Genomic DNA, 24126 nt, shown 5'->3' on the forward strand with positions numbered 1-24126 from the left:
GATAGTACAATTTGAAGTATAAAAAGACATAGCAGGAGGCAGTTTTTGCAACGAATAGCCTTGTGTACTTTGCTTTGCTCTACAACTCCTAGGACATTCAAATTCATAGACATTGATAGCCCTCAAGTCGTTGACTCACATGGCCTCAAAGAAACATATCTATTGAGCCGAGAGCCTTAAATCTGAGAATCATAGACCTTATTTGCATCAGTAACCATGCCGTCCACATCAAAATCCCAAATGACTTCCGAACGCCTCTCGAACTCGGCCTTGCATCTGTCGCCATCATCTCCAGATGCAGGATATCGCCACTCGTACACGTCTCCCATCTCCCGAGAGCTCTTGACCAGCCATTGGGTGCGCTCAATTCTCACGGAGCTGTATGTATGCAAGGCTATCTTGAGGTTGCGCTGTATCGTGGTGGTAGGCCCAGCGTTGACGCGTGCCAAAAGCTCGGCCAGGACCAAAGCATCCTCAACGCCCATGCAGGCACCCGCGCCGTGAAATGGGCTGCTCGCATGTGCTGCGTCGCCAGCCAGACACACACGACCAGAAGCGTATGATGGAAGCGGATTGTCAGCTTGGTCAAAGATGGCATATTTGCTCAAGGTTTCAGGGAACTCATCAACCATTTCCTTGATATGCGGGCCCCAACCCTGCAGTGCCTCCACAACTTCATCACGGGAGCTGGCGACGGTCATGGTATGCCCATGATGCCACTCCTCTGGATCGTGTAGGAAGATGAAAACATTATAAGCTTGCGCGTTGTTTATCTAAAGATGGAATTAGCTTGGTACTATATCGCCAGAATTTGTGTGCACGAACCGGGAAAGACACGATGTGGGCATCGGGTCCCATATGCGCAATTTGTACATGAGCCTTGTCGGTGCCTAGTGCCTTGATTGCACTCGGCATGGGTACCATGGCGCGGTACATGGCCTTCTGGGAGTACTGGGCGTTTGCGGCCGGGTGGTCTGCACCCAGGAAGATCTTGCGGACAGTTGAATGAATACCGTCGCACGCGATTACTGTTCTAGGTTGTAAGTAACTATCATCAAGACTGCATCTATCGGCATAAGCCATGCGTTGAACGGGAGACAGACCAAGGTCGGATTGGGCGGTGCTTCCGTCAGTGAAGCGCAAAATTACCTTCGCGTTTGCCTCATTATCATCGTAGCCCACAAGTCGTTTTTTGAACTTCACCACGTCGTCAGGAAGCTGGGCAGCCATGTCTAGCAGGAAATGACCTCTTAGACAAGCCCAGTAGGCCATGTTCTTTTCCAGAGTCTCAAATAAGAGTGCGGATTCCTCTTTCATAGCAGACTCTTTGGTTTGAGGGTGGAAGCCATCCCAGTAACGAACCTTGTCATGGGGGCTTCTTTGGGCAACTCGGGCAAGAGACTCAAGTACGCGCGGGTCGAGACGTTCCATGCACACTCGTGCAATGCCCGTGAAGGCAAATGCGGCTCCCACATCTGGCCATGTAGCAGCACGCTCATAGATGGTAACTTTAAATCCTCGGCGCAAGAGGCCCAGTGCCGTCATGACGCCAATGATGCCGCCTCCAACAATGGCGACGTCCAGGTGGGCTTGGAAATCGCCATTACTCGATGCCGCGTCGCTTTTGGTTGCCATTGAAGCTCTTTAGTTTTCAATAATCGCGTTTATCGAAATATCTTATGTGGAAATATCTCGTGTTGTCCTCTTTCTTATAGTACAAGTATTTGTTCGCCGTTAGCGTCACCAACTACTTCAACATGGATTATACAGAGTGATCTCTTCAAGCCGTGAAATTTGCTGTCCATGCTATTTTCAACAAATAAGGGCTGTCAAATGCCTCAGTCATTGCTCATTTGGTGTCCGACTTGGTCGCGTCCGGACCTGCGGAGTTTGCATCTCCGCACGTCAGCACGATCGCACGTAATTCGAGACGCTTCGGGCTTGAAGATTAACGGAAAGCAATGGAGTTGAGACATTTATTGCCTTTTAGACTGCATGCAAGGCTAACAGGGTGCTAGCTTACCCACGGGCTCATTATTGTATGCGAAGGAATTAATTGATTGCCCCTCCCCTTTGAATACGTATAATCTCAGCTCGCAGGATCATTTAGCAAACTCTATGAGCTCGAGACAAAATTGTTTTCGTTTAATCTTTCACGATCTCTTGCCCGGACAATCCAAGTCTACTAAAGTTTTGATGCAGTCGTCGGAGTTTGCGGGCGAGATGGCGCCTGGCGCAGAACGTACCCTAGACCTCCCGCGCATTCTTTGCCTCCATGGGGGCGGCACAAATGCGCAAATATTCAGGGCCCAGTGCCGTGTCATTCGTGCCCACCTAGCGGATTCATTTCGTCTCGTATTCGCTGACGCGCCATTCCCCTTTCAGCCCGGCCCAGACGTGACACCCGTATACAGCGATTGGGGGTCGTTCCGAGCTTGGCTACCGCGGCCAGACATGATGGAGCTCAATGTCGACAGAATTGATGGTTGCATTTCTGCTGCTATGAGGGCAGATGACCAAGCTGGCGCAACAGGCCAATGGGCTGGTTTGATAGGGTTCAGCCAGGGGGCCAGCCTAGCTGCCAGCCTGCTATTGAGGCAGCAAAGAGACAACGAGAGTCAGGCCTCCAGTTGGGGTATGGGATGCAGTGTCAAGAACCCAAGCCCTGGATATCGCTTCGCTGTTTTATTTGCTGGGAGGGGCCCGCTAATGGACATGGGTTCTTCTGGTGATAACACTCAGTTCGGATCTGACCTGCTGCGGCTGCCGACCATTCATGTACATGGCCTGCAAGACCCTGGGATCGAGATGCACAGGAGCCTGCTGCACTGCTGCCTGAAATCTAATACGAGACTTGTAGAGTGGGATGGAAACCATCGAATGCCCGTTACAACCAAAGATGTTAGTGCAGTGGTGGCTGAGATCCAAGGCTTGACTCTCAATCTTCAGGCGGCCGACTCTTCAGGTAAAGAGTGCTGCAGGAAATGTTAGTGGCGGGACTGTGCTATGATCGCATGGCTCTGACAATACTTTTTCCTCCATATGTTTTTGGATGGGAACACGGGTTTCTTCAGACCACAGAGAGTGCCATACAACAATACTAGTATTTTGAAACCAACCCCCAGAATAAGCCCCATTAAAAAAAGAGGCCACTCTCGGTACCATGTTTCTAGGCATATAATTTTGTAGAAAGCTAGGAAGCTCGGGCTTAGACGGAGACAAGCTTCCGATTTCGAAGACAACTTAAGCTCCGGCCCAAATTTGATGTGAGTGAAGAAAAAAGCCCCTTATCGAGCTCGGATTGTGAAAGCAGACTCCGATCCTTCAATCCGGTCCAAATCCGATGCAGATGCAGGTGAAACAAACCCTTGTTCGGATTTGGATTTCGGAATCAAAGTCCGCTTCATTCTAAAACCAACGTCTAAATAGGGGATATGAGTGCAGCGCATTTATAATCAACGTTAGAATAAAAGAAATGTGGCTCTACAATACATCCATCATGATCCTGTAGTCATCACAGTATCTCACTAGCACCGCAAGTCCTTCACCCGCAGCACTCGACTAGAGCTCCTGTCCTGCCATGGCCGAGACGAATTCTTCACCTTTGGATGAGCCTCCTGTAGAATCATCTAAGACTTGGCAGAACCAACCGCTAGAAAAGCAAGACGGCGCCGAAATCAGCGCTTCCAGTGATGGTGGAGAGCCCAAGCGCCAATATCCTTCGGGCCTGGCAGTTACTCTTATCCTCACATCAGTCACTCTGGCCTATTTCCTATTCTTCCTTGACCTTGCCGTCATTTCCACCGCCACTCCGGCCATTACCTCTCAATTTGACTCTTTGGTGGACGTCGGTTGGTAAGTCACTATCTTTTGGTCTGGATCAAAACTGCTGGTCGATCTTTTGCGAGATGCTGATCCATTTCCTCCAGGTATGGTGGCGCCTACCAGCTCGGAAGTGCAGCATTTCAGCCCTTGAGCGGCAAGATCTATAGTCGGTTCTCTATCAAGGTATGTCTTGATTCATGTCATGGCTCATGCATGGTGATGACACGAAAAGTAAATGCTCACAAGCTCAATATATAGTGGACCTTTCTTGTCTTCTTCGTAATCTTTGAAGTCGGATCTGCTATATGCGGAGCAGCTCATTCGTCGGCCATGTTCATCGTCGGCCGCGTTATCGCGGGTGTTGGGTCTGCTGGAGTGGCCAACGGCGCAGTGACAACCATTTCCGCGGTCCTCCCAACGCAAAAACAGGCGCTTTTCATGGGTCTTAACATGGGCATGGGCCAGGTTGGCCTTGCGACCGGGCCTATCATTGGAGGCGCGTTTACCACGAATGTGTCCTGGCGGTGGTGTATGTTATTCCATTTATTACATTGGAGATCTCCAAAACACTGATATTTCTTTTGTTAGGTTTTTATATCAACCTTCCTTTAGGCGTTATCGTCGGCGGATTCCTTCTCTTCAATACAATCCCCGAACCAAAACAAAAGGATCCGCCTCTGCAGATTCTTAGCTCTGCCATCAAGGAGCTCGATCTCCCTGGATTCATGCTTATTTGCCCGGCGGTCGTTATGTTCCTCTTGGGCCTCCAATTTGGTGGTAACCAATATGCCTGGGACAGTTCAGTTGTCATAGGCTTGCTAGTCGGCGCTGGTGCTACATTTGCTGTCTTCCTTGTCTGGGAGTGGCGCCAGGGGGACAATGCTATGGTGCCACTTGCCATACTCAAACATCGAGTTATTTGGTCGGCTGCAATGACAATGTTCTTCAGCTTGTCCAGTGTTCTTGTGGCTGATTTCTACATTGCAATTTATTTCCAGGCAATCCACGATGACACACCCCTGATGAGTGGTGTTCATATGCTGCCAATCACCCTCGGTATTGTTCTGTTTACCATGGTCTCAGGCACCCTGAGTGAGCGCTTTCTTTCGTGGCCTTTGGCTTCCCGTAAAGTACTTTGTCCACTGACCTTCGCTGATACTGAACAGTTTCCGTTTTGGGCTACTATCTCCCATTCCTTCTTGCCGGAGGTGTTATATCATCTATTGGCTATGGACTCTTATCGACATTAAGTCCTACGACTCCAATTGCAAAATGGATTGGGTACCAAGTTCTCTACGGTGTCGGAAGCGGTTGCACGACTGCGGCAGTAAGTTCGGTTTCTATCGAAGAATAAACCCATCAGCTGATGTGTATTTTTATTTAGCCCTACATCGCCATACAAAGCCTCGTGGCTCCAGAGCAGATTCCCCTTGCCATGGCCATTATCATCTTCTGGCAAAACATTGGTGCTGCCACTTCTCTGATCGCTGCAAACGCCATTTTCAGTAACAGCCTTCGTTCAGAGCTTCAAAAACGCGTCGCGCAAATTAGCGTTTCTCCAGACACCATCATCAATGTTGGAGTCCGCTCCATCCGTGACCTGGTGTCTGGCTCCGAATTAACCGCCGTGCTCGCCGCATACGCCAAAAGCATCGACAAAGTCATGTACCTCGGTATTGCTGTCAGTATCGCCGTCTTGGTGTTTTCTCCGGGACTTGGATGGAAGGACATACGGAAGGTCAAGGAACTTCAGGTCCTCACTAACAAGTCTCCTAACAGCGGTGATAAAGATTCCGCAGTGATTGGTTAAAATTAGAGTTGTTGGTGAGCAATCGACTGGGAAATGCTATTTTCATTCTCTTTATTTCATCTACGGCTGATGCGGTCGCATGTTCACCGCCATGGTAGTCGTTTTCGGTTCTGTCAATTGTTGTGCCACCTTTAGCAGTCAACTGGTTATTCCACCGTCTTTTTTTGTGGGAGAAATTACCCTAATTTAGAATTTGCTCTCTTCAGACAGTTTACACAACATTTAGTACTATTCTTTTGTCACAAATTTCCCTGCACCGTAGAACGTTGTTCGGTACGGAAAGATAATTGAGCGATCCGCTTTCCTACCTGGGCATTTGAATCATTGAGGTACTGATTCAATGAAACGATTCATCTCGGTCTCTCTCTCTAGCACTAGTCTGCTGTTCTCATATATACAGCGCCCGAGCTGCGGCAGTCATTAATTTTTGATGCACAACAGGGCATGGGGACCACCTGGGTATCTTTCTTAGCTGCGCCCCTTTCACTCTATCAGTGCCGCTGACCTTCGTACATACGCTCATGTTCATTTTGGTCGAAGAGACGTACCAACTGAGAAAGTTACGTTTATGTAGCGAGGTGAGTGACTGTTTTATGCACAGGGTTGTCAGAAATCGCGGTAAAAGGGTATATTCCAAAAACTATATAACCGATATCCTTTCTTGTCCTGATTAGAATCCATAATTGAGTGACTTCCTTCACCAAGCTAAAGCGTTACGACAAGTTTCTTTCCCGAGACACCCTTTCTCTGGAGATGGAGGGCGTCTTGAATCTTGTCCAGTCCGCTGCCCACAACATACGGAGGAGGAGCTGGCACAAACTGGCCCTGTTCGAGTGCCTGGGGCAAGAAATCCTTGTAGACATGAGAGACGACACTATCGGGGTCAACTAGGCCGTCGACGAGGATGAATTTGGCTTCGACCCCAGTCCTCATGCGCGTCCCGGTCGATTTGATCATGCCGCCCATCATGGCCATCAAGTAAGTGCCCTTGCCAACAAATGTTGTTAGCTTCTCGGCAGGTATGATGGCTCCGGCCACGGCAATGAATTTCCGCGTGAGGTTGGGATCATGTTTCTTCATAACCGCGGTGCATGCCTTGACAGAACCATCGCCAATTGTGTAGGCACCGACGAGCTCGCGGCCTTTCAAAGCACGAAGGAGTTCTTTGGCTAACGTTTTGCTCTTGTAGTCAAATACGTGGGTGGCGCCTAGACCCTTGACATAGTCAAAGTTCCTAGGAGACGACGTAGACAAGACTTGGTAGCCAGCGGCCACAGCAAGCTGTACAGCGTTGCTACCAACACTCGAAGCGCCGCCAGTGATGATGACAGCGCGCGGCGAGCCTGACTTGCCCACGACTTTGGTGGGTGCTGGGATCTTAGGCATGTCGAGACCCAGATAGTCGGGGTGGAAGAGGCCGTACGCCGCAGTGCCGAGACCCAGTCCCAGGACACAAGCCTGCTCATCGGTGATGTTGGGTGGAACTGGTGTCAACAGGTTCTGTCGCATTACTGTGTAGAGCTGGAAAGCTCCCTCGGCCGGGCGATTGACCTCTTTCGCAATGGCCGCAGCACTTCCACAGACTCGGTCACCCACGTGAAAACGCTCCACGTCGGGGCCGACCTCAACGACTTCACCAGCAATATCGGTACCAAAGATGAAGGGATAGTTGATATAACCGGCAAGCGCTGGGCCAATGTACTGCAAAACCCAGTCGAAAGGGTTAATGGCCACAGCTGAGTTCTTGACTACAACCTGACCCGCGCCAGGGCGGGTATAGGGCGCGTCGCCGACTTTAAACGGCAGGACCTTTTTTGCGGGGATCCAAGCCGCCTGATTCGTTGGTGCCATCTCTATACGAAAGGATAATGAAGCAAAATGAAGCACCAATTAGACACAATGAGTACAGGAGGGACACGAAGCAAAAGCGAAACCCCAAGACTCGAACGGGGTTATATGTACATGTATTGCCATACCAATTAATGTTCCCGAAGAGATCCCGGGGTTCATGGCCGAGCTGCATCAAGCCGGAATTTGTTCGGTATTCAGAGAACCGAAGTCCGGTTGAGGTCCGGTTGAGGTCCGTTTAAGGCGCTACGCGGAATAATTCTTTGTTCCCGCGCAACCACTTCCACAAGTTTCCTCGGCGCTGACACTAAGTTCCATTCTCAAGCTCTGCTTTCTGCATATGCATCTGCAATCTACGGTTAGCCCCCTCATGCATTGTAACATTGGATGATAATGTAAAGGAGCGCTAGCCATGCCCACACGGGCCCCCGTACCTTATGATAGGCGATAGGCCGGAAGTATGCATGTAAGACAGCTTTGCGCCAGCGAGCCACAATATGAAATGCGAGAAATTACAATCGCAACATTCACAACAGACGCTTATTCTCTTCTGAAGTCATACCAAAAGCGTCCATTTTTTCTGTATAAAAACACATTCATTAAAGATGAAGGTTTGGATGTCTACCTAAGCACCTAGATAGACTTTGATGAATGATAAGTGAGGCTGCCAAAAATGGGGCATAATACATCGTTCAGCCTACATTTGCTCCGATATATGTGGCGGGCTACTTCCCGTAGCTGGCTTACAGCTTATCAAATGTAAGCGTACTGTAGAGCCATTGGACAGGTTCGCTTAGTCTGCTCTCTCGGCCCTCTAGACTGCCAAGGGCTCAAGGAGAAGGATCTGAATCCCAGAGGCTTTGTGTCAGAGATCTGGTATTGGGGGCCACAAGCACGTAGTATATAGTGGGGTGTCAGACTCAAAGTGATTGTTCTTCCATCCCTGCTTCAACTCACGGTGACAATAAAGAATGGATTTGCCCCGCTAATTACGGGCTGATATATCAAGTTATCCTACACCAGAAACACCAGAGTCATTGCTTCATGGCGTGTCCAACGGGAAAAAGACTTCGGCAGCAGCCCGGCTTTGCCTGTTTGGAGTGCCGCAGACGCAAGGCACGATGTGACAGAGCACAACCAAAGTGCGGCTTCTGTACTGAGAATGGCATGCAGTGCATCGTGATAGAAAAGCGGCAGCAAAGGGGTCCTATAAAAGGCCAGCTCAACTCAATGCAGTCACAACTTGGTTGGTCCACCAAATTTCGTTTGTTTCACAGCATTTCTTTCTGCAAGTAGTTGGGTGTAGATCCGATCTCATCCCTGTCTTTCACATCTTTCGTTGCAGTGATGCTTTCTCGCCACGCGGCCTGTGGGGTGTTGTTGTTGTTGTACATTTATCTGGTTTTTCCTATTTGTTCTTTTGGTTACTTTCGAGAGGATTGTTAACATTTGTTCTACAAAGCATCGCTACAATGCCATCTTGAACAATACCTCAGGCCTCGACCTGCCCTGTCTATGCTGCCGCAGGGATCCATTGAGCCGGACCCCGAGCCCCGTGCGCACATCCCTATGATGCTGGGCGACTGTGATCTTCAGGCGGGCCTCAATAGCCAAGACCTGTCCGTCGCAGCTACAACATCTGTAGGAATGTCAACATCCACTTTTGTGACTTCAGATTCTGCATCAAAGCCAAGAATTTCGGCTAGTATGGAGACTACTGGTATCAGTTTCCCGGTCTGGCCAGATTGGCTAGACTGGCAGGAAATCAATAGCACCAGCTCGACACCACCAGAGTTGCTGGCCAATACATTAGCTAACCCGCCTGATCTTGAAACTCCGAACATGAACACGCCAACAGCAGCCGACTCCAGTTCAAAGATCAAGATAACAGATCCCATTTGGGCCGAACTGTACGAGCACTCCAAACCCTCCCTAACGGTCTCTTGAGCTTGCTGACAACCCCTTGTAGAGATCAGCTATATTTCGATAGAGTACACGCGATATGTCCCATCATACACCGCCGGCGATACTTTGCGTTAGTAATACAAAATAATCACACGCCTGCCCAAACATGTCTCCGTTTGGCTATGCAGACCCTTGCTGCAGCAATGTCTGCCCATTGGTGTCATCTCAGCGAGCAGCTCTATTCTGAGACACGCAGTCTGCTCGAAATTCAGAGCCAGATGCAAGCTAACCCTAGGGACAAGGTTCCTCTTGAGCAAATCCAAACCTGGTTGCTTCTGAGCCATTACGAGCTTCTGCGAGTAGGTATCCACCAGGCCATGCTTACGGCCGGTCGTGCTTTTCGCCTTGTACAGATGGCCCATCTCTCTTACATTGATACCCCAGGTGGGGATGTGCAAGTCTCTAATCTGGTTTCCTGTTCTTCCTTCTCATCTTCAGCATCATCTTCTTCGCCTTCGTCATCTTTTTCCTTGCCGCCTGCCTTTTCTGCGTCCCTCGGTAACGAGTCTAGCGAGAATTTTGTTGACGTCGAAGAGAGGAGGCGAACATTTTGGCTGGCTTTCAGTTTTGATCGCTTTCTCTGCTTGCAAAATGATTGGCCTCTAACACTTCAAGAAGAAACGGCACGTTGTTTCTCTCAAACCTCTTCGCTACACACCTTAGCAATGCAAGCCTGGCTAACTATTCCTTCCAAACAGATATCCCCCCGTCTTCCGGCACCAGAGGAGAATTTTCAAAATAATCAGCCGACTCGCACCAGCTTTCTTCATGAGGCAGTTGCGCAGACAGGACCTAGCACGTTATCACCCTTCGCAGAATGCATCGTCTTGGCAACACTCCACGGCCGCTGCATGACTTACCGGCGCTCCTATGCAACCGAATCCGAGACCGGGACGAGGGAATTCTGTATCCACCAGGGATGGCTGGCCTCAGCCGTGGAAAAGCGAGTGCAGATGCTTGTACCTTCCTCGGCGATTGAAAGTGATCCTATGCTCCTTTTCACTCACATGCTAGCATACCGTGCGGCCGTTGATCTTAGCAACACGGTACAACGGGCTCCGTGGCGCACTCCCGACCAGCAGGTCCTGGCAGCAACATACCAGAACCGCGCCGCACAAGCAGCTTCCGAGATTGTGCGTCTAGCTCAGGCAGTGCCGTATCTTGGCCCCTTCAAGGCTCACCCTTTCTTGCCTGGCACTCTGGCGTGTGCGGCCACCTTTCTCTCTACACATGCCGGACGCCATGGTGGTGACTACTTCTCTTTCGCCCGTCTCAACTTGATAGGAGAGGTACCCACTGTTCTGCCAAAGCGGTGAGCCATCTTTAGACAGCGGCTGCAGTGCAGGGAAAACTCGACCCCCATCACAGTGAGGCGACCTCCAACCGTCTCCCTTTCAACTTCCCGACACGCCATCCCCATCCCTCAACCACGCAGGAGATCGCGTCTCGCATCGCGATCCTTCTACTGGACTCTCCCATTACGCTCTTCCACGCCGCGCGCGCCTTTTTTTCCCCTCCTTTTCGACTTCGTGACGTCCGGGACTCCCAGGTCGCCGGCGCCCTCGTGGCAAGGGCTGCCAAAGGCCTCAGCCGGCCAGCTGCTTCCACACGACCTTCGTTTCATCGTCGCTACGTGTAAATTCGACTTTCAGCACTCGAGCTAGTCTGTCTCTTCAAATTCTGCGACGTCTGCGATAACAGCTCTTTCGTTTTCGCCGATCCACGATCCATCCGCCTGACCGGTTAACTCCGCGTTTTTCATCGGCTTTCCCCCGAAAACTTCGCCAATATGTCGAACGTTTTCTTTCCATACTCCAAGGCGCCTCTGCGCACCATTAAGGAGATTCAGTTTGGTCTCTTCGCCCCCGAGGAAATCAAGCGCATGAGTGTGGTCCACATCGAGTACCCAGAGACAATGGTGAGTAATCATTACTGAGTTTTCGTCGCATCCTCTTCGATCTACTCTATTTGCAATTCTTTTCATGGTTGCTAATGACGCGATAGGATGAACAACGTCAACGGCCTCGGACCAAGGGTATCAATGACCCGCGCCTCGGTACAATCGACCGTCAGTACAACTGTGAGACTTGTGAAGAAGGTCCCAAGGAGTGCCCTGGACATTTCGGTCACATTGAACTTGCATCTCCAGTATTCCACATCGGTTTGTACATCTGATCGATTCTGATGGTTCTACCCGCTGACTTTTTCAGGTTTCGTGACCAAAATTAAGAAACTTTTGGAGACCGTCTGCCATAACTGCGGAAAAATCAAGGCCAACCAGGTTAGTCATCCCTTATGGGATGGCAAATCTTGATGGCAGAATTTGCTGACATGATTACCAGGCCGATTCTAAGTTCGCCGAAGCCCTCCGATTCCGTGACCCCAAGCGTCGTTTCGATCACATTTGGCGACTCTCCAAGGATGTGCTGGTCTGTCAAGCCGACCCTCCTGCTGATGATGAAGAATTCTCCAAGGACCCCCAGCAGCGCTCTCACGGTGGTTGCGGTAACGCCCAGCCCACTGTCCGAAAGGAAGGAATCACACTTGTTGGAACATGGAAGCCCAGCAAGGCTATGATGGAAGACGAGATGGCACAGCCGGAGAAAAAGACCATTACGCCCGCCATGGCTCTGAACATCTTCCGGAACATCTCCCAGGAAGAGGTCCGCATCATGGGTCTCAGCAATGACTATGCTCGTCCCGAATGGATGGTTCTTACCGTCCTTCCCGTCCCACCTCCGACCGTCCGTCCCAGTGTTGTAATGGGAGCTACCAGCAACGCCCGTGGTGAGGATGACTTAACATACAAGCTTGCTGAAATCGTTCGTGCCAACCAGAACGTGCAACGCTGTGAGCAGGAAGGTGCCCCTGAGCACGTTATTCGCGAATTCGAATCTCTGCTTCAGTACCACATTGCTACATACATGGATAACGACATTGCTGGTCAACCTAAGGCTATGCAAAAGGGCAACCGTCCCGTGAAGGCTCTGCGCAGTCGTCTGAAGGGTAAGGAAGGTCGTCTGCGTCAGAACTTGATGGGCAAGCGTGTGGATTTCTCTGCCCGTACTGTCATTACTGGTGACCCCAATTTGTCCCTTGACGAAGTGGGTGTTCCGTACTCGACGGCTCGAATCCTGACCTACCCAGAAGTTGTTACCCCATACAACATTGAGAAACTTCAACGGTTGGTCTCCAATGGACCCAACATTCACCCCGGTGCCAGATACATTGTTCGCGACAATGGCGAGCGCATTGACTTGCGTCACGCCAAGCGCGCTGGCACTCAGCAGCTGCTTTATGGCTGGAAGGTCGAGCGTCATCTCGACAACGGTGACTACATTCTGTTCAACCGTCAACCTTCGCTTCACAAGGAATCAATGATGGGTCACCGTGTCCGTGTTATGCCCTTTTCAACGTTCCGAATGAACTTGTCTGTGACCAGTCCTTACAACGCCGATTTTGATGGTGACGAGATGAACTTGCACGTCCCCCAGGGCGAAGAGGCACGCGCTGAGCTTGCTGAATTGACTTTGGTCCCCAAGAACATCGTTTCGCCTCAGCGTAACGGTCCTTTGATGGGTATTGTACAGGATACGCTTTGCGGAATTTACAAGATCTGTCGTCGTGATACTTTCCTCACTAAGGCCCAGGTCATGAACCTCATGATGTGGGTTCCCGATTGGGATGGTGTGATTCCTGCTCCCGCCATCCTGAAGCCCCGTCCTCGTTGGACTGGAAAGCAGATGATTAGCATGGCTTTCCCCTCTGGTCTGAACTTGTTGCGTGTTGACAAGGACGGTGCTGCCATGACTGAGAAGTTTAGCCCTCTCAACGATGGTGGTCTTCTGATTCATGGTGGACAGTTGATGTACGGTATGCTTTCCAAGAAGACTGTCGGTGCTAGCGGTGGTGGTGTTATTCACACCATCTTCAACGAGTACGGCCCTGACACTGCTGTCAACTTCTTCAACGGTGCTCAAACAATTGTCGGTTACTGGCTACTTCACAACGGTTTCAGTATTGGTATTGGTGACACCATTCCTGATCAAATGACTATCCAGAAGATTGAGGAGGCTGTCCGTAACCGAAAGCAAGAAGTCGAGACTATCACTGCTAGCGCCACTGAGAACACTCTTGAGGCTTTGCCTGGTATGAACGTCCGTGAGACATTCGAGAGTAAGGTGTCTCGTGCTTTGAACAATGCCCGTGATGAAGCTGGTGATGCCACCGAGAAGAGTTTGAAGGATTTGAACAACGCCATTCAAATGGCTCGCTCTGGTTCCAAGGGTTCCGCTATCAACATTTCACAGATGACTGCCCTTGTCGGACAACAATCCGTGGAAGGAAAGCGTATTCCCTTCGGCTTCAAGTACCGTACTCTGCCGCATTTCACCAAGGATGATTACTCTCCCGAGTCCCGTGGATTCGTTGAAAACTCGTACTTGCGTGGTTTGACTCCCACTGAGTTCTTCTTCCACGCTATGGCTGGTCGTGAGGGTCTTATTGATACTGCTGTCAAGACTGCCGAAACTGGTTACATTCAGCGTAAGCTGGTCAAGGCTTTAGAAGAAGTCATGGTCAAATACGATGGTACTGTCCGTAACTCCCTTGGCGATATCATCCAGTTCATTTATGGAGAAGATGGTCTTGATGGTGCACACATTGAGAACCAGCGTGTCGATATCATCAAGTGCTCTGATGAGAAGCTGCGCGAACGCTTCCGTGTCGATGTCATGGATCCTGAGCGCACTCTCGGACCCGAGGTTTTGGAGCAGGCTAACGAGATTGCCGGTGATATGGAGGTTCAAAGATACTTCGACGAGGAGTGGGAGGCAATTCTCAAGGACCGCGACTTCCTGCGTACCGTGGCCAAGGAAGATGAGGAAATGATGCAGCTTCCCATCAACATTCAGCGTATCCTTGAGATGGCCCGCACCACTTTCCGCATTCGCGAGGGCACCATCAGTGACTTGCACCCCGCTGAAGTCATTCCTCAAGTCCAGGCCCTCTTGGATCGCCTGATGATTGTTCGTGGCAACGATGTTATCTCGCGCGAGGCTCAGGACAACGCAACATTGCTGTTCAAGGCTCAGCTCCGCAGTCGTCTTGCATTCCGTCGTCTCGTTACCGACTATTCTCTTAACAAGCTTGCGTTCCAGCACGTGCTGGGTGCCATTGAAAGCCGCTTTGCCCGTGCGGCAGCCAACCCTGGTGAAATGGTTGGTGTTCTTGCAGCCCAGTCCATTGGTGAGCCTGCTACTCAGATGACCCTGAACACCTTCCATTTTGCTGGTGTGTCATCCAAGAACGTCACCCTTGGTGTGCCCCGTCTGAAGGAAATTCTGAACGTTGCTACCAACATTAAGACTCCCTCCATGACTGTGTACCAACAGGGCATGAAGACTCACGACAAGGAGGGTGCCAAGACCCTGCGCAGTCTTGTCGAGCACACCAGTCTGCGTTCCGTCACCGAGTCTACTGAGATTTACTATGACCCAGACATTCAATCCACTGTCATTGAAAACGATCGGGATATGGTTGAATCCTACTTCATCATTCCCGAAGATGTAGGCGATGACGCCGCGTCGCAGTCCAAGTGGTTGCTCCGTATCGTGCTCAGCCGTCCTTCGCTTCTCGATAAGGGTCTCACGGTCCAGGACGTCGCTACCAGGATTAAGCAGGCTTACCCCCGCGACATTGCAGTTATCTTCAGTGATAACAACGCTGACGAACAAGTTATCCGTATCCGTCAAGTTCAAGACTACAAGGATGACGATGATGAGGATGTCGAATATGATGTGACTTTGAAGAAGCTTGAGCAGCATCTGCTCGACACTTTGACTCTGCGTGGTGTTCCTGGTGTTGATCGTGCCTTCATTAACGAGAAGAGCAAGGTCCGTGTCATCGAAGATGGCTCGCTCCACACAAGCAAGTCCGATCCCCTCTGCAAAGAATGGGTTCTCGAGACCAGTGGTTCTTCTCTGGCTGCGGTTCTCTCAATTCCTGGTGTCGATGCCTCCCGTACATACTCCAACCAGTTTATTGAGATTTTCGAGGTGTTCGGTATCGAGGCTGCCCGTACCGCTGTCCTTCGTGAATTGACCCAGGTGCTGGCCTTCGACGGTTCCTACGTAAATCACCGTCACTTGGCTCTCCTGGTCGATGTGATGACTGTGCGTGGTTACCTGACTCCTGTCACTCGTCATGGTATTAACCGTGCCGACAACGGTGCGCTCATGCGTTGTTCGTTCGAAGAGACTGTTGAGATTCTGTTGGAGGCTGCGGCCTTCGGAGAACTTGACGACTGCCGTGGTGTCTCGGAGAACTTGATCCTCGGACAGATGGCACCCGCTGGAACGGGAGAGTTTGACGTCTACCTGGACCAGACCTTGCTCAACACGGTTGTGTCGAACAATGCACGCTTCGGCCTCATGGGCGCTGTCGGCGCCAAGGATGCTATCATTCCAGACGGCGCCGCTACTCAGTACGACACCGGATCTCCCATGGCTAGTTCCCCATACATGACCGACAGTGATCCCGATGCATCCTTCTCGCCCATGCACCAGATTGGTCAGGATGCTCCACCAGGCTTTATCACAGACTACCAACCGTCTGGTTTCGGTGGTGGCTTGAGCCCTGGTCCTCGCAGCCCCGGTGGTTACTCTCCCACCAGTCCATTCAACACCAGCCCTACGTCTCCTGGTTACTCCCCCAGCTCGAGTTACTCCCCGACATCGCCTAGCATGGGTATGACTAGCCCGCGCATGTCCTTCTCGCCTGGTTTCTCGCCTACTAGTCCGTCGATGAACCCGACTTCCCCGGCCTACTCGCCGACGTCGCCTGCCTACGGTCAAGTGTCCCCGACTTCGCCGTCGTACTCCCCGACGTCGCCTGGCTTCTCGCCTACGTCGCCAAGCTACAGTCCAACATCGCCCAGCTTCAGCCCCGCGTCGCCGGCTTTCAGCCCGACTTCTCCCACCTACAGTCCCACCAGTCCTGCCATCGCAGGCGCTGGCCGGCACCTGTCCCCCACTTCACCAACCTCCCCGAAGTTCTCTCCCACCAGCCCGCAGTCATACTCGCCTAGCTCTCCCAACTTCTCTGGCTCCCCAACATCGCCCGGCGCCGGGGCCTACAGCCCAACTTCCCCGGCTTTCAGCCCTTCGTCGCCTCGTCAGTGAAGTTTGGACGGACATGGCTTGCTTGTCTAAGGCTCGTGCTTACGTCTGTACTAACACCATTACAACATTCAAATAACCCAAAAGGATTTTCACGCGTTTAAAATCTCAGAATTGATTGATAATTTTTTCCACGATATCGGGACGTGTCACCCTTTCAATTGTATCTGTTCTTTACTTTTTTTTACCCACACACGTGCCCTTGTTTCAGCCGTCTTCCTTTATTGCGATTGCACACGCTTCTGTTCCCCCGTTTCGCAGGTGGCCATGATTTCTCACGACAATGCGGAGTTGCTGTTTTCAATGCTCGAGGGTTGAGGAGATTGAGGAATGGCGAGCTCTGATTGCCCTGGGAGTTTTATGGCTGCCCACTTTCTATTGCATTGAGAGCGCCTTGGGGGATGTATTTTCTGACTTTTCCTGTTTTGTACACAGCACCTCGTGAGGGGACGAGTAGATCCAAAGAATGGTAATGTCATTTTTGTCTATTCTGTGCATGTAAAATTGTAGACCACAAGCACTCTGTACAAGTAGGGATAGTTGGAATATAGAGTGTCTGATAAAGTACGGAAAAATGAAGCGCCGTCAAGCCAAACGTGGCCCGAACTACATCATATCGCGACAGCTCCGCACTCGACTCCTCTACATAGCTTGCTTTCGAGCCGCGATGTGCTTCTTACTCTGTACTAACACCAAAACAAAGTCATTATGAGGACCCTATCTCTTCTTTCGGCTCTGCGTAAGCTGTCCCCATGCGAGTACCACACCGCAAGCTGACCCTTCCAGTGCTACTACAGTCCTGCGCAGCTGGGCCAAGTCAACACTCCGCTGAGACAGGTCAGACTGTTCTCGATGGCGATGCTAATAACTATGAACCCCAATTCTTTGCCGGGGAACCAGAGCCCCGACCTATGACCCGTGAGTACCTAACTACACCGGAGCTACTATCTCCGCATCCTACCAATGGCCACATCGATCTGACAACTCATCGCAAACAGAAAGAGTCGAGAAAGCCTGGAATACCCTCCGTACCTCCAAACCTGCAATTTCGCAAACAGAAAAATCAACAGGCCTCCTCGGAACAGCCATATACTACGGCCGCCAAACATTCCGCCTCCTCTTCCTAAACGGCCCAACAACCGATAAACCCCACCGGAAACTCGACGAAAATGTTGCCAGCGCCGTGGCCGAGCTGCGCGCCGCAGCAGATGAAGACCACGACGCAGACGCGATGTTCCTCCTGGCCGAGATGAATTTCTACGGTAACTTCTCCCACCCGCGCGACTTTAAAGAAGCCTTCCACTGGTACCACGATCTCGCCTGGCTGGATGGGAATAATACCGCTCAGAATATGGTTGGGTTCATGTATGCCACGGGCATTGGTGGTGCCGTTGAACGGGACCAGGCCAAGGCTCTTATGTATCATGAATTTGCTGCTGAGACGGGGAATACACGCTCTGAGATGACGCTCGCTTACCGGTATCACACTGGTATTGGTACGCCGAAGGATTGTGACCATGCGCTTGTTTATTACAAGCGTGTTGCCGATAAGGCTGTAGAGTTTTACCGCTCTGGTCCGCCTGGTGGAAGTGCACTTATTCGTGACTCTTATCGTTGGGCTGAGGAGGAGGGTGGTGTTTACGGGGCGGGTGCTAGTGTATCGAGTTCTGGGCAGAATGCCCGTGACGCTGCTCAGGCCAGCCCTGAGGCGAGTGTTGAGGATATCCTTGAGTATTTGGATCTTATGTCCAGGAAGGGTGAGCTGAAGGCTACTTATACCCTCGGCAAGATGAACTTTGAGGGCGCTAGGGGCTTGCCGCGCAATTTCCGTCGTGCTATGAGGTATTTCAAGGTTGTTACTAAGAAATATTGGAATAAGGATGGGACTGTCAATCAGAACGCTCCGGCTGGGCTTGATAAGCTAGCTTCGAAAGCGGCTGGGCATATTGGTTTGATGTATCTCCGTGGAGAGGGAGTTGAGCAGAACTACGGCACTGCTCTCACTTGGTTCCGTCGTGGCGTTGTCAACGGTGACTCTTTGTGCCAGCATTGGATGGGCTTGGTGTATCTCAATGGATACGGCGTGCCCCAGGATGGCTTCAAGGCCGCCAATTACTTCAAGGCTGCGGCCGACCAGGATCTCCCGGCGTCAGAATCGCGACTGGGTGCATTGTTCCTCGATCAGGGCGATGTGGCTACTGCCACGCGTTACTTCGAGCTTGCCGCCCGCTGGGGGTGGATGGAAGCCTATTACTACCTGGCAGAGATGGCGAACTTCGGTGTCGGCAGACAACGGCACTGCGGCGTGGCCGCTGCCTATTACAAGATGGTCGCAGAAAAGGCAGAGATCATTCACTCGGCCTTTGTAGAGTCGAACTCTGCCTACGAGTCGGGTGACAAGGAGGGTGCTCTCATCCCGGCGATGATGGCGGCTGAGCAGGGCTACGAGAATGCCCAGGCAAATGTTGCTTACCTGCTTGATGAGCAGCAGTCCTTGCTCTCGCTCAATTCCATTCTCCCATGGGCTGAGAAGAACCGACCCTCATTGCTGCGCAATGCAGCTCTGGCTTTGATCTACTGGACCCGATCCTCGAAGCAGGCTAACATCGACTCGTTGGTCAAGATGGGTGACTACTACCTGTCCGGTACAGGTACCGTTGTCGACGCGGAAAAAGCATCAGCTTGCTATCACAATGCCGCCGAAGCACATCACAGTGCACAGGGCTACTGGAATCTGGGCTGGATGCACGAGAACGGCGTAGCGGTGGATCAGGACTTCCACATGGCCAAGCGTTACTATGATTTGGCCCTCGATGTTAGTCCTGAATCATATCTGCCAGTCAAGCTCAGCCTGCTCAAGCTTCGAGTCCGAGGATACTGGAATCACATCACCAATGGAAATATCAACCCCATCCGCGACGAGGAGGGTAAGTCAATGATGCCCCGGTTTATCCACCACGTTTTGTGCCCTTACTTATACTTTTCTAGACTCGAGAACTCCTCGCACTTTCAAGGAATGGATCACTGCTTTTATTCACAATGACGAGGAAAGCTACTACGACGAGCTTTACGAACAGCGCGGAGAGGACGATGAATACCGCGGCCTTGATGCTGATAGTCACGAGGATGGCTACTATGATGATCTGGATCTCGACATTGACGAAGGAATGCTAGAGGGTCTACTCATTGTCGGATTGGCTGCTACGCTCTTGGTGCTGGTGTATGTTCGTCAACAGCAGCAGCAGCGTAACCAGCAGAACGAGAATGCCAACGCCAACGCCAACGCTAATGTCAACGTCAACGCCAATGCCCAAGGCAATGGAGACCGTGGCTTTTTCCCACGTCCTGGAGATCCAGAATTCGGGCAGTGGGTGGCAGGAGGAGTTGGGCATTGAGTGTAGTTCATACTTGTAGATCGAATTCCACCTTATCGATAAGCTTCTTTCTCCGCATCTCCCACTTTCTCCCTTCAAAACCTCCATTTATAACCATTTCCTGCAACATGGCTCAGCCTCCAAGCAAGCGTCGTCGCGTCGACGCAGCCGCTACACTATCCAAACCATTCAAGTCGCCAATGCGCAGGCCTATCCCAACCACACCCGCATCACCAGCTACACCTGTCGCGACCAAGACCCTCAATGACAACCCAGCAGTAGCTTCTACACCACTAATCTCAAATATACCTACACATATGGCCCCTACTGGAAGTAAACAACCAACTACTATCTCAACTCCAACCCGCTTCCGAACCTCAGACCCGGACATCCTCGCCCTCCAAAAACAACAACGTGCCGTTCAATCGCGCATAGCAACACTCCGCACGAACCTCGACACAGCAACTCAAGCCCTTCAACTCGAGTCTTCAACTAAAGATACCGAGCTTGAAACTCTCATCGTGAAGTGGCGCCGGATTAGCCAGGACGCAGCCGATGAAGCTTTCGTCGGTGCTCAGGAGCGTGTTAACAAAATGGGAGGTATGAAGGCTTGGAAGGAACGATCTAAGCGCGACGCGACACGGTGGGAAGATGATGTTGACAAACGGGAGATTGAGCATGTTGATGAAGAGGAGGAGGAATATCGCAATCTTGGGGGGCTGTCCGAGATGTTGGAGGGTCGGAAGATTGTTGAGCGTGGGACTGAGGAGAATGATGAGGTGAGTACTTGGTTATTGCTTTCCATAAGAGGCAAGCTGGATGGCTGCTAATGCTTTCTAGGAGTTTTCTGTGGGATATATGCTTAAGACTTTGCATATTGATCCTAAGTTGATTGGGTATGATGCGGTGGCTCAGAAATGGATGAAGGGTTGATGCGACAGGACTGGATTTGAATGATTGATATGATATGATTGATATGATATGATTATGAGACCATGCCCAATATCCAATGTTATCCCAATATGATAGATACTATTTGACTCATACTTGGTACAGTAACTTCGAAAATTGGTGTCACCACCTACTCTCTTTCATTGCCTCAAATGCTCGCTTTGGTTGTTAGTGATATAGTCGACCAAATACCTTTTCTAATGGTAGATTCAATAAAGCTTAGAACCTGAATTCCCCCCGGTCAGTGACGGATTCAAGTAATGTGTGCCCTAGAATCCGAGCAACAGCCCTCAACGCAGCCTTCAGCCAAGATCTCTCCAGATGTGGTACGGATTCTATGCTGACGGCTATTGTTAGAGGCCAAGCTAATGATCCGGCCACACCGGGATGAAGTACATCAAGTGTTGTCATAGAGTCCTCTACGATGTCAGCCTGAGGATCTTTAGTGAAGGATCGGGGATCGACTTGGAACTGCACGCCACCGCACATTTCTCCTGCAAGTGCGTTGATGTTTTCTTGACACTTCCTCAAATTTGTGCTGAGTGAATCACTCTTTAGGACCGACTGAAGTGATAGCAGAGAACGCTGGTGAATACGATTTGTAACCAGACGAAGGGCACGATGTCGATTCCATACTGAAGCAAGGCCGACAGAAGCGTAGAGATGTCGGGGGAATTTGGCGGGAGCATTTGTTGTTGGGGGGGACTGTAACTGTGCCGGGGCAATTTCAAAATTCCAGTTCCGGGGCAGTGTCGATGGCCATTCCATGAGGTCACGGTCAAGGGCATCTGCTTCGATCGCCATGGTTTTCGCTTTCTCAATAGTGTGTGGTTCTGCCGCGTCGATCTCTCTAAACAGAGCCACGGATTTATGTCTCAAAATCAAAACACGTATCATGAGTGAATCCAGCTCCAATTCTGGTCCTTCCTCGCCCCAACTGGTGCCATCTTTCAGCCAGTCAGGCATGTTCGCACCCTGAAGGATGAGTAGACGAAGCTTTGGGGGATAAATATCAGCACAACGAACGCATTCTAATTCTGAAGTACAACAAGGTCCACTTACACATTTCTGTCTAATTACTTTTTCCAACGCCACATTTGCAGCCAAGCCTCTTTCTCGGCGTACACTAAGAAGAGCTGCAGCACCTTTTTCGTGGCAGACGCTTCGCCAGAAACGGGAGCCAACTTCATCAGGGGGAGAAGATAACGGCGTTCTCAAGGAGAACATGACGTTTTCATAGCTGCCCATGAGCATCATCGCTAATACGACCTGATATATTTTATTGGCAGATAATGTCTTCATCTCTTCCAGAGTTTGCTCCACGGTCTTCATGTATGCCTTTTCGGCCAAACAGAGGGCTGATCTCACGCCCTTGCTCCGTCCGAAAACAGCGTTTGAATAAGCAGTCATCGCAAGGCGGAGACTCGAGTCCGGCTCTGCATATTCCCAGTAAGGCAGCACGTGAGAAACAAACTCTTGACCAGGCTCGACCAGCATATTCTTTTCTAGAAAGAAAATATCTGCACAGTGATACAGCGCATGCATCTCAAGCGGGAGCGACAGTGCTGGTTGAATGCTGCCAGGCCTTGACGCCAGGGCAAAATTAGAACCCGAACTCATGGCTGGAGGTCCTGCGATGCTTCTTGTTTGGCGTGGACGCCGCGGACAGCCCTTGGCAAATTCATTTTCACTTCTAAAGTGCAAACCAGTTTGCTCGTCGGAGTCCCATGTGCAGGACCGACCACCAACCCGGCACCTGCTGCAGAGAGGTCTTGTGAAGTCACACTATTATTACGTTATCATTTGTGAGGATCCTTGTTATCACAGACAAACAATAACATAACGGCTTGTTTACCTTGACTTTGCGTTTTCGACAAGTTTGGCATCCAGGACTTGGGAAGACCATCGTTTTAAGCCCGGTGTACGGATGTTCCAGAGTGGCGACAGCAGGTTCTCTCAGTGTATACGAGCGAAAGAGAAATCGGGTGATTCGAAGTCTATTTCGCCGCTTACTCACGTAATCAGATTAGTTATTCGGCATGCTTTCACGTTAGGTACCACAATACCACTACTATTGGAAGGCAGATACTGTGAATTTCGAGAGACATGATTTGGTATACGTGTCTAGTTGGGGTCAAGCAATGATGCGCTAAGGTGGTCTTCCATTGTAGTGAGCGTCGTAATATATACAACCCCGGAGTGACTGGCTGTTGAATGTGGTCTGAACTCCCGGAATTCTCTATGATATATCAAGCAGTCAAAGCGCTGAGCTCTCAAGTTCCTTCTTCATAATAATGAAATACAAGTCATCCCGTAACGCCTTCCCATTGACAAGTTGATCATACGGAAACGGCTCTGCCCTTCCTGTGTTGCTGTAACCCCGCCTGGTATACCATTCAATCAGGCTATCTCTTGTCCAGATAACACGTATCTCAAGCTTGGAAGCGCCCAATTTTTCCTTGGCGATGACCTCTGCCTCGGTAAGCAACTTCTTTCCTATACCACTGATCTGCCGCAGCGGATCAACCGCTAGAAGCCCTAAGTAGCCGTCCTGCCCGTCTTGTCGGGAGATTTCGCAGCATGCGGCCAACTTGCCTGCGTGATCGTGAGCCAGCAGGACCATGCCATCCGAGCGTTCAATCTTTCCGAGGAGAGATTCCTGATCGATGCGATCGTCTGCGATAAGGTCGGCCTCCGTAGTCCATCCTGCGCGGCTCTCCTCGCCTCGGAAGGCGGATCTGATAAGTTTCAGGACCGCGGCGACATCGGCAGCCATCGCTTTGCGGTAGTATAATGTGTTCGGGACCGTCATTGTGTTTGTGAATAGCTGAAAGTGGTAGGTAAGACGAGAGCTTACTGGTGGTTTCGTTGAAGGGTTTCGCGGGTCTGAAAACAAAAACCTAGGGTTAAGAGGACGTCGAGTTCATGTAAGGGCCCTTTCATACAATTTAGTATCCAATACTCGTGGTAAGAGCTAAACCCTTTCCGGAAAAACGCGCGAATGTCTCCACGTCTCAATTTACCGAAGAGAGGTTAAGTCTATATTGTGGTACAAGGCGTGCGCTTAACCATTTTGGGACAAACATGCGAAGTCTCCACATCACCATCTGTCAGACATCCAATAGTTAACTCTCAGTTTATAGAGGTATTATAGATTCATCAGACGATGGATGGG

General features: G+C 50.8%; 10 protein-coding genes across 10 annotated transcripts; 6 read left to right on the top strand and 4 right to left on the bottom strand.

Moving 5' to 3' along the window:
- Window positions 1-176: 176 nt before the first annotated feature.
- Window positions 177-1635, bottom strand: N7508_004580 (FAD-dependent oxidoreductase; the record flags this gene model as incomplete). The annotated part of the gene is made up of 2 exons (XM_058462646.1): window positions 177-773; window positions 826-1635. The coding sequence occupies 2 exons, from the start codon at window positions 1633-1635 to the stop codon at window positions 177-179; spliced, it is 1407 nt and encodes a 468-aa protein (XP_058321271.1).
- Window positions 1636-2196: 561 nt separating this feature from the next.
- N7508_004581 (uncharacterized protein) lies at window positions 2197-2991 on the top strand (the record flags this gene model as incomplete). The annotated part of the gene is made up of 1 exon (XM_058462647.1): window positions 2197-2991. The coding sequence occupies one exon, from the start codon at window positions 2197-2199 to the stop codon at window positions 2989-2991; it is 795 nt and encodes a 264-aa protein (XP_058321272.1).
- A 589-nt stretch (window positions 2992-3580) lies between these two features.
- Window positions 3581-5635, top strand: N7508_004582 (MDR family MFS transporter; the record flags this gene model as incomplete). Its single annotated transcript, XM_058462648.1, has 6 exons — window positions 3581-3855; window positions 3930-4008; window positions 4084-4354; window positions 4414-4917; window positions 4992-5152; window positions 5210-5635. The coding sequence occupies 6 exons, from the start codon at window positions 3581-3583 to the stop codon at window positions 5633-5635; spliced, it is 1716 nt and encodes a 571-aa protein (XP_058321273.1).
- Window positions 5636-6340: 705 nt separating this feature from the next.
- Window positions 6341-7486, bottom strand: N7508_004583 (zinc-binding alcohol dehydrogenase family protein; the record flags this gene model as incomplete). Its single annotated transcript, XM_058462649.1, has 1 exon — window positions 6341-7486. The coding sequence occupies one exon, from the start codon at window positions 7484-7486 to the stop codon at window positions 6341-6343; it is 1146 nt and encodes a 381-aa protein (XP_058321274.1).
- A 1512-nt stretch (window positions 7487-8998) lies between these two features.
- Window positions 8999-11087, top strand: N7508_004584 (fungal specific transcription factor domain-containing protein; the record flags this gene model as incomplete). The annotated part of the gene is made up of 3 exons (XM_058462650.1): window positions 8999-9393; window positions 9453-10760; window positions 10817-11087. The coding sequence occupies 3 exons, from the start codon at window positions 8999-9001 to the stop codon at window positions 11085-11087; spliced, it is 1974 nt and encodes a 657-aa protein (XP_058321275.1).
- Window positions 11088-11237: 150 nt separating this feature from the next.
- Window positions 11238-16629, top strand: N7508_004585 (DNA-directed RNA polymerase II subunit RPB1; the record flags this gene model as incomplete). Its single annotated transcript, XM_058462651.1, has 4 exons — window positions 11238-11366; window positions 11453-11609; window positions 11659-11729; window positions 11791-16629. 4 exons carry the CDS (start codon window positions 11238-11240, stop codon window positions 16627-16629), a joined length of 5196 nt encoding a protein of 1731 aa, XP_058321276.1.
- Window positions 16630-17378: 749 nt separating this feature from the next.
- Window positions 17379-20021, top strand: N7508_004586 (ubiquitin ligase complex subunit HRD3; the record flags this gene model as incomplete). The annotated part of the gene is made up of 3 exons (XM_058462652.1): window positions 17379-17544; window positions 17625-19553; window positions 19615-20021. The coding sequence occupies 3 exons, from the start codon at window positions 17379-17381 to the stop codon at window positions 20019-20021; spliced, it is 2502 nt and encodes an 833-aa protein (XP_058321277.1).
- A 107-nt stretch (window positions 20022-20128) lies between these two features.
- N7508_004587 (putative DNA repair protein Dds20/Mei5) lies at window positions 20129-20933 on the top strand (the record flags this gene model as incomplete). The annotated part of the gene is made up of 2 exons (XM_058462653.1): window positions 20129-20779; window positions 20841-20933. The coding sequence occupies 2 exons, from the start codon at window positions 20129-20131 to the stop codon at window positions 20931-20933; spliced, it is 744 nt and encodes a 247-aa protein (XP_058321278.1).
- A 237-nt stretch (window positions 20934-21170) lies between these two features.
- N7508_004588 (uncharacterized protein) lies at window positions 21171-22571 on the bottom strand (the record flags this gene model as incomplete). Its single annotated transcript, XM_058462654.1, has 2 exons — window positions 21171-21947; window positions 22014-22571. 2 exons carry the CDS (start codon window positions 22569-22571, stop codon window positions 21171-21173), a joined length of 1335 nt encoding a protein of 444 aa, XP_058321279.1.
- A 637-nt stretch (window positions 22572-23208) lies between these two features.
- On the bottom strand, window positions 23209-23763 carry N7508_004589 (GNAT family N-acetyltransferase; the record flags this gene model as incomplete). Its single annotated transcript, XM_058462655.1, has 1 exon — window positions 23209-23763. One exon carries the CDS (start codon window positions 23761-23763, stop codon window positions 23209-23211), a length of 555 nt encoding a protein of 184 aa, XP_058321280.1.
- Between the last annotated feature and the right edge of the window lie 363 nt (window positions 23764-24126).

The sequence above is a fragment of the Penicillium antarcticum genome, assembly GCF_028974205.1.
Source record: "Penicillium antarcticum strain IBT 31339 chromosome Unknown utg000004l_segment0_segment0, whole genome shotgun sequence".
NCBI classification, from domain to species: Eukaryota; Fungi; Ascomycota; class Eurotiomycetes; order Eurotiales; family Aspergillaceae; genus Penicillium; species Penicillium antarcticum.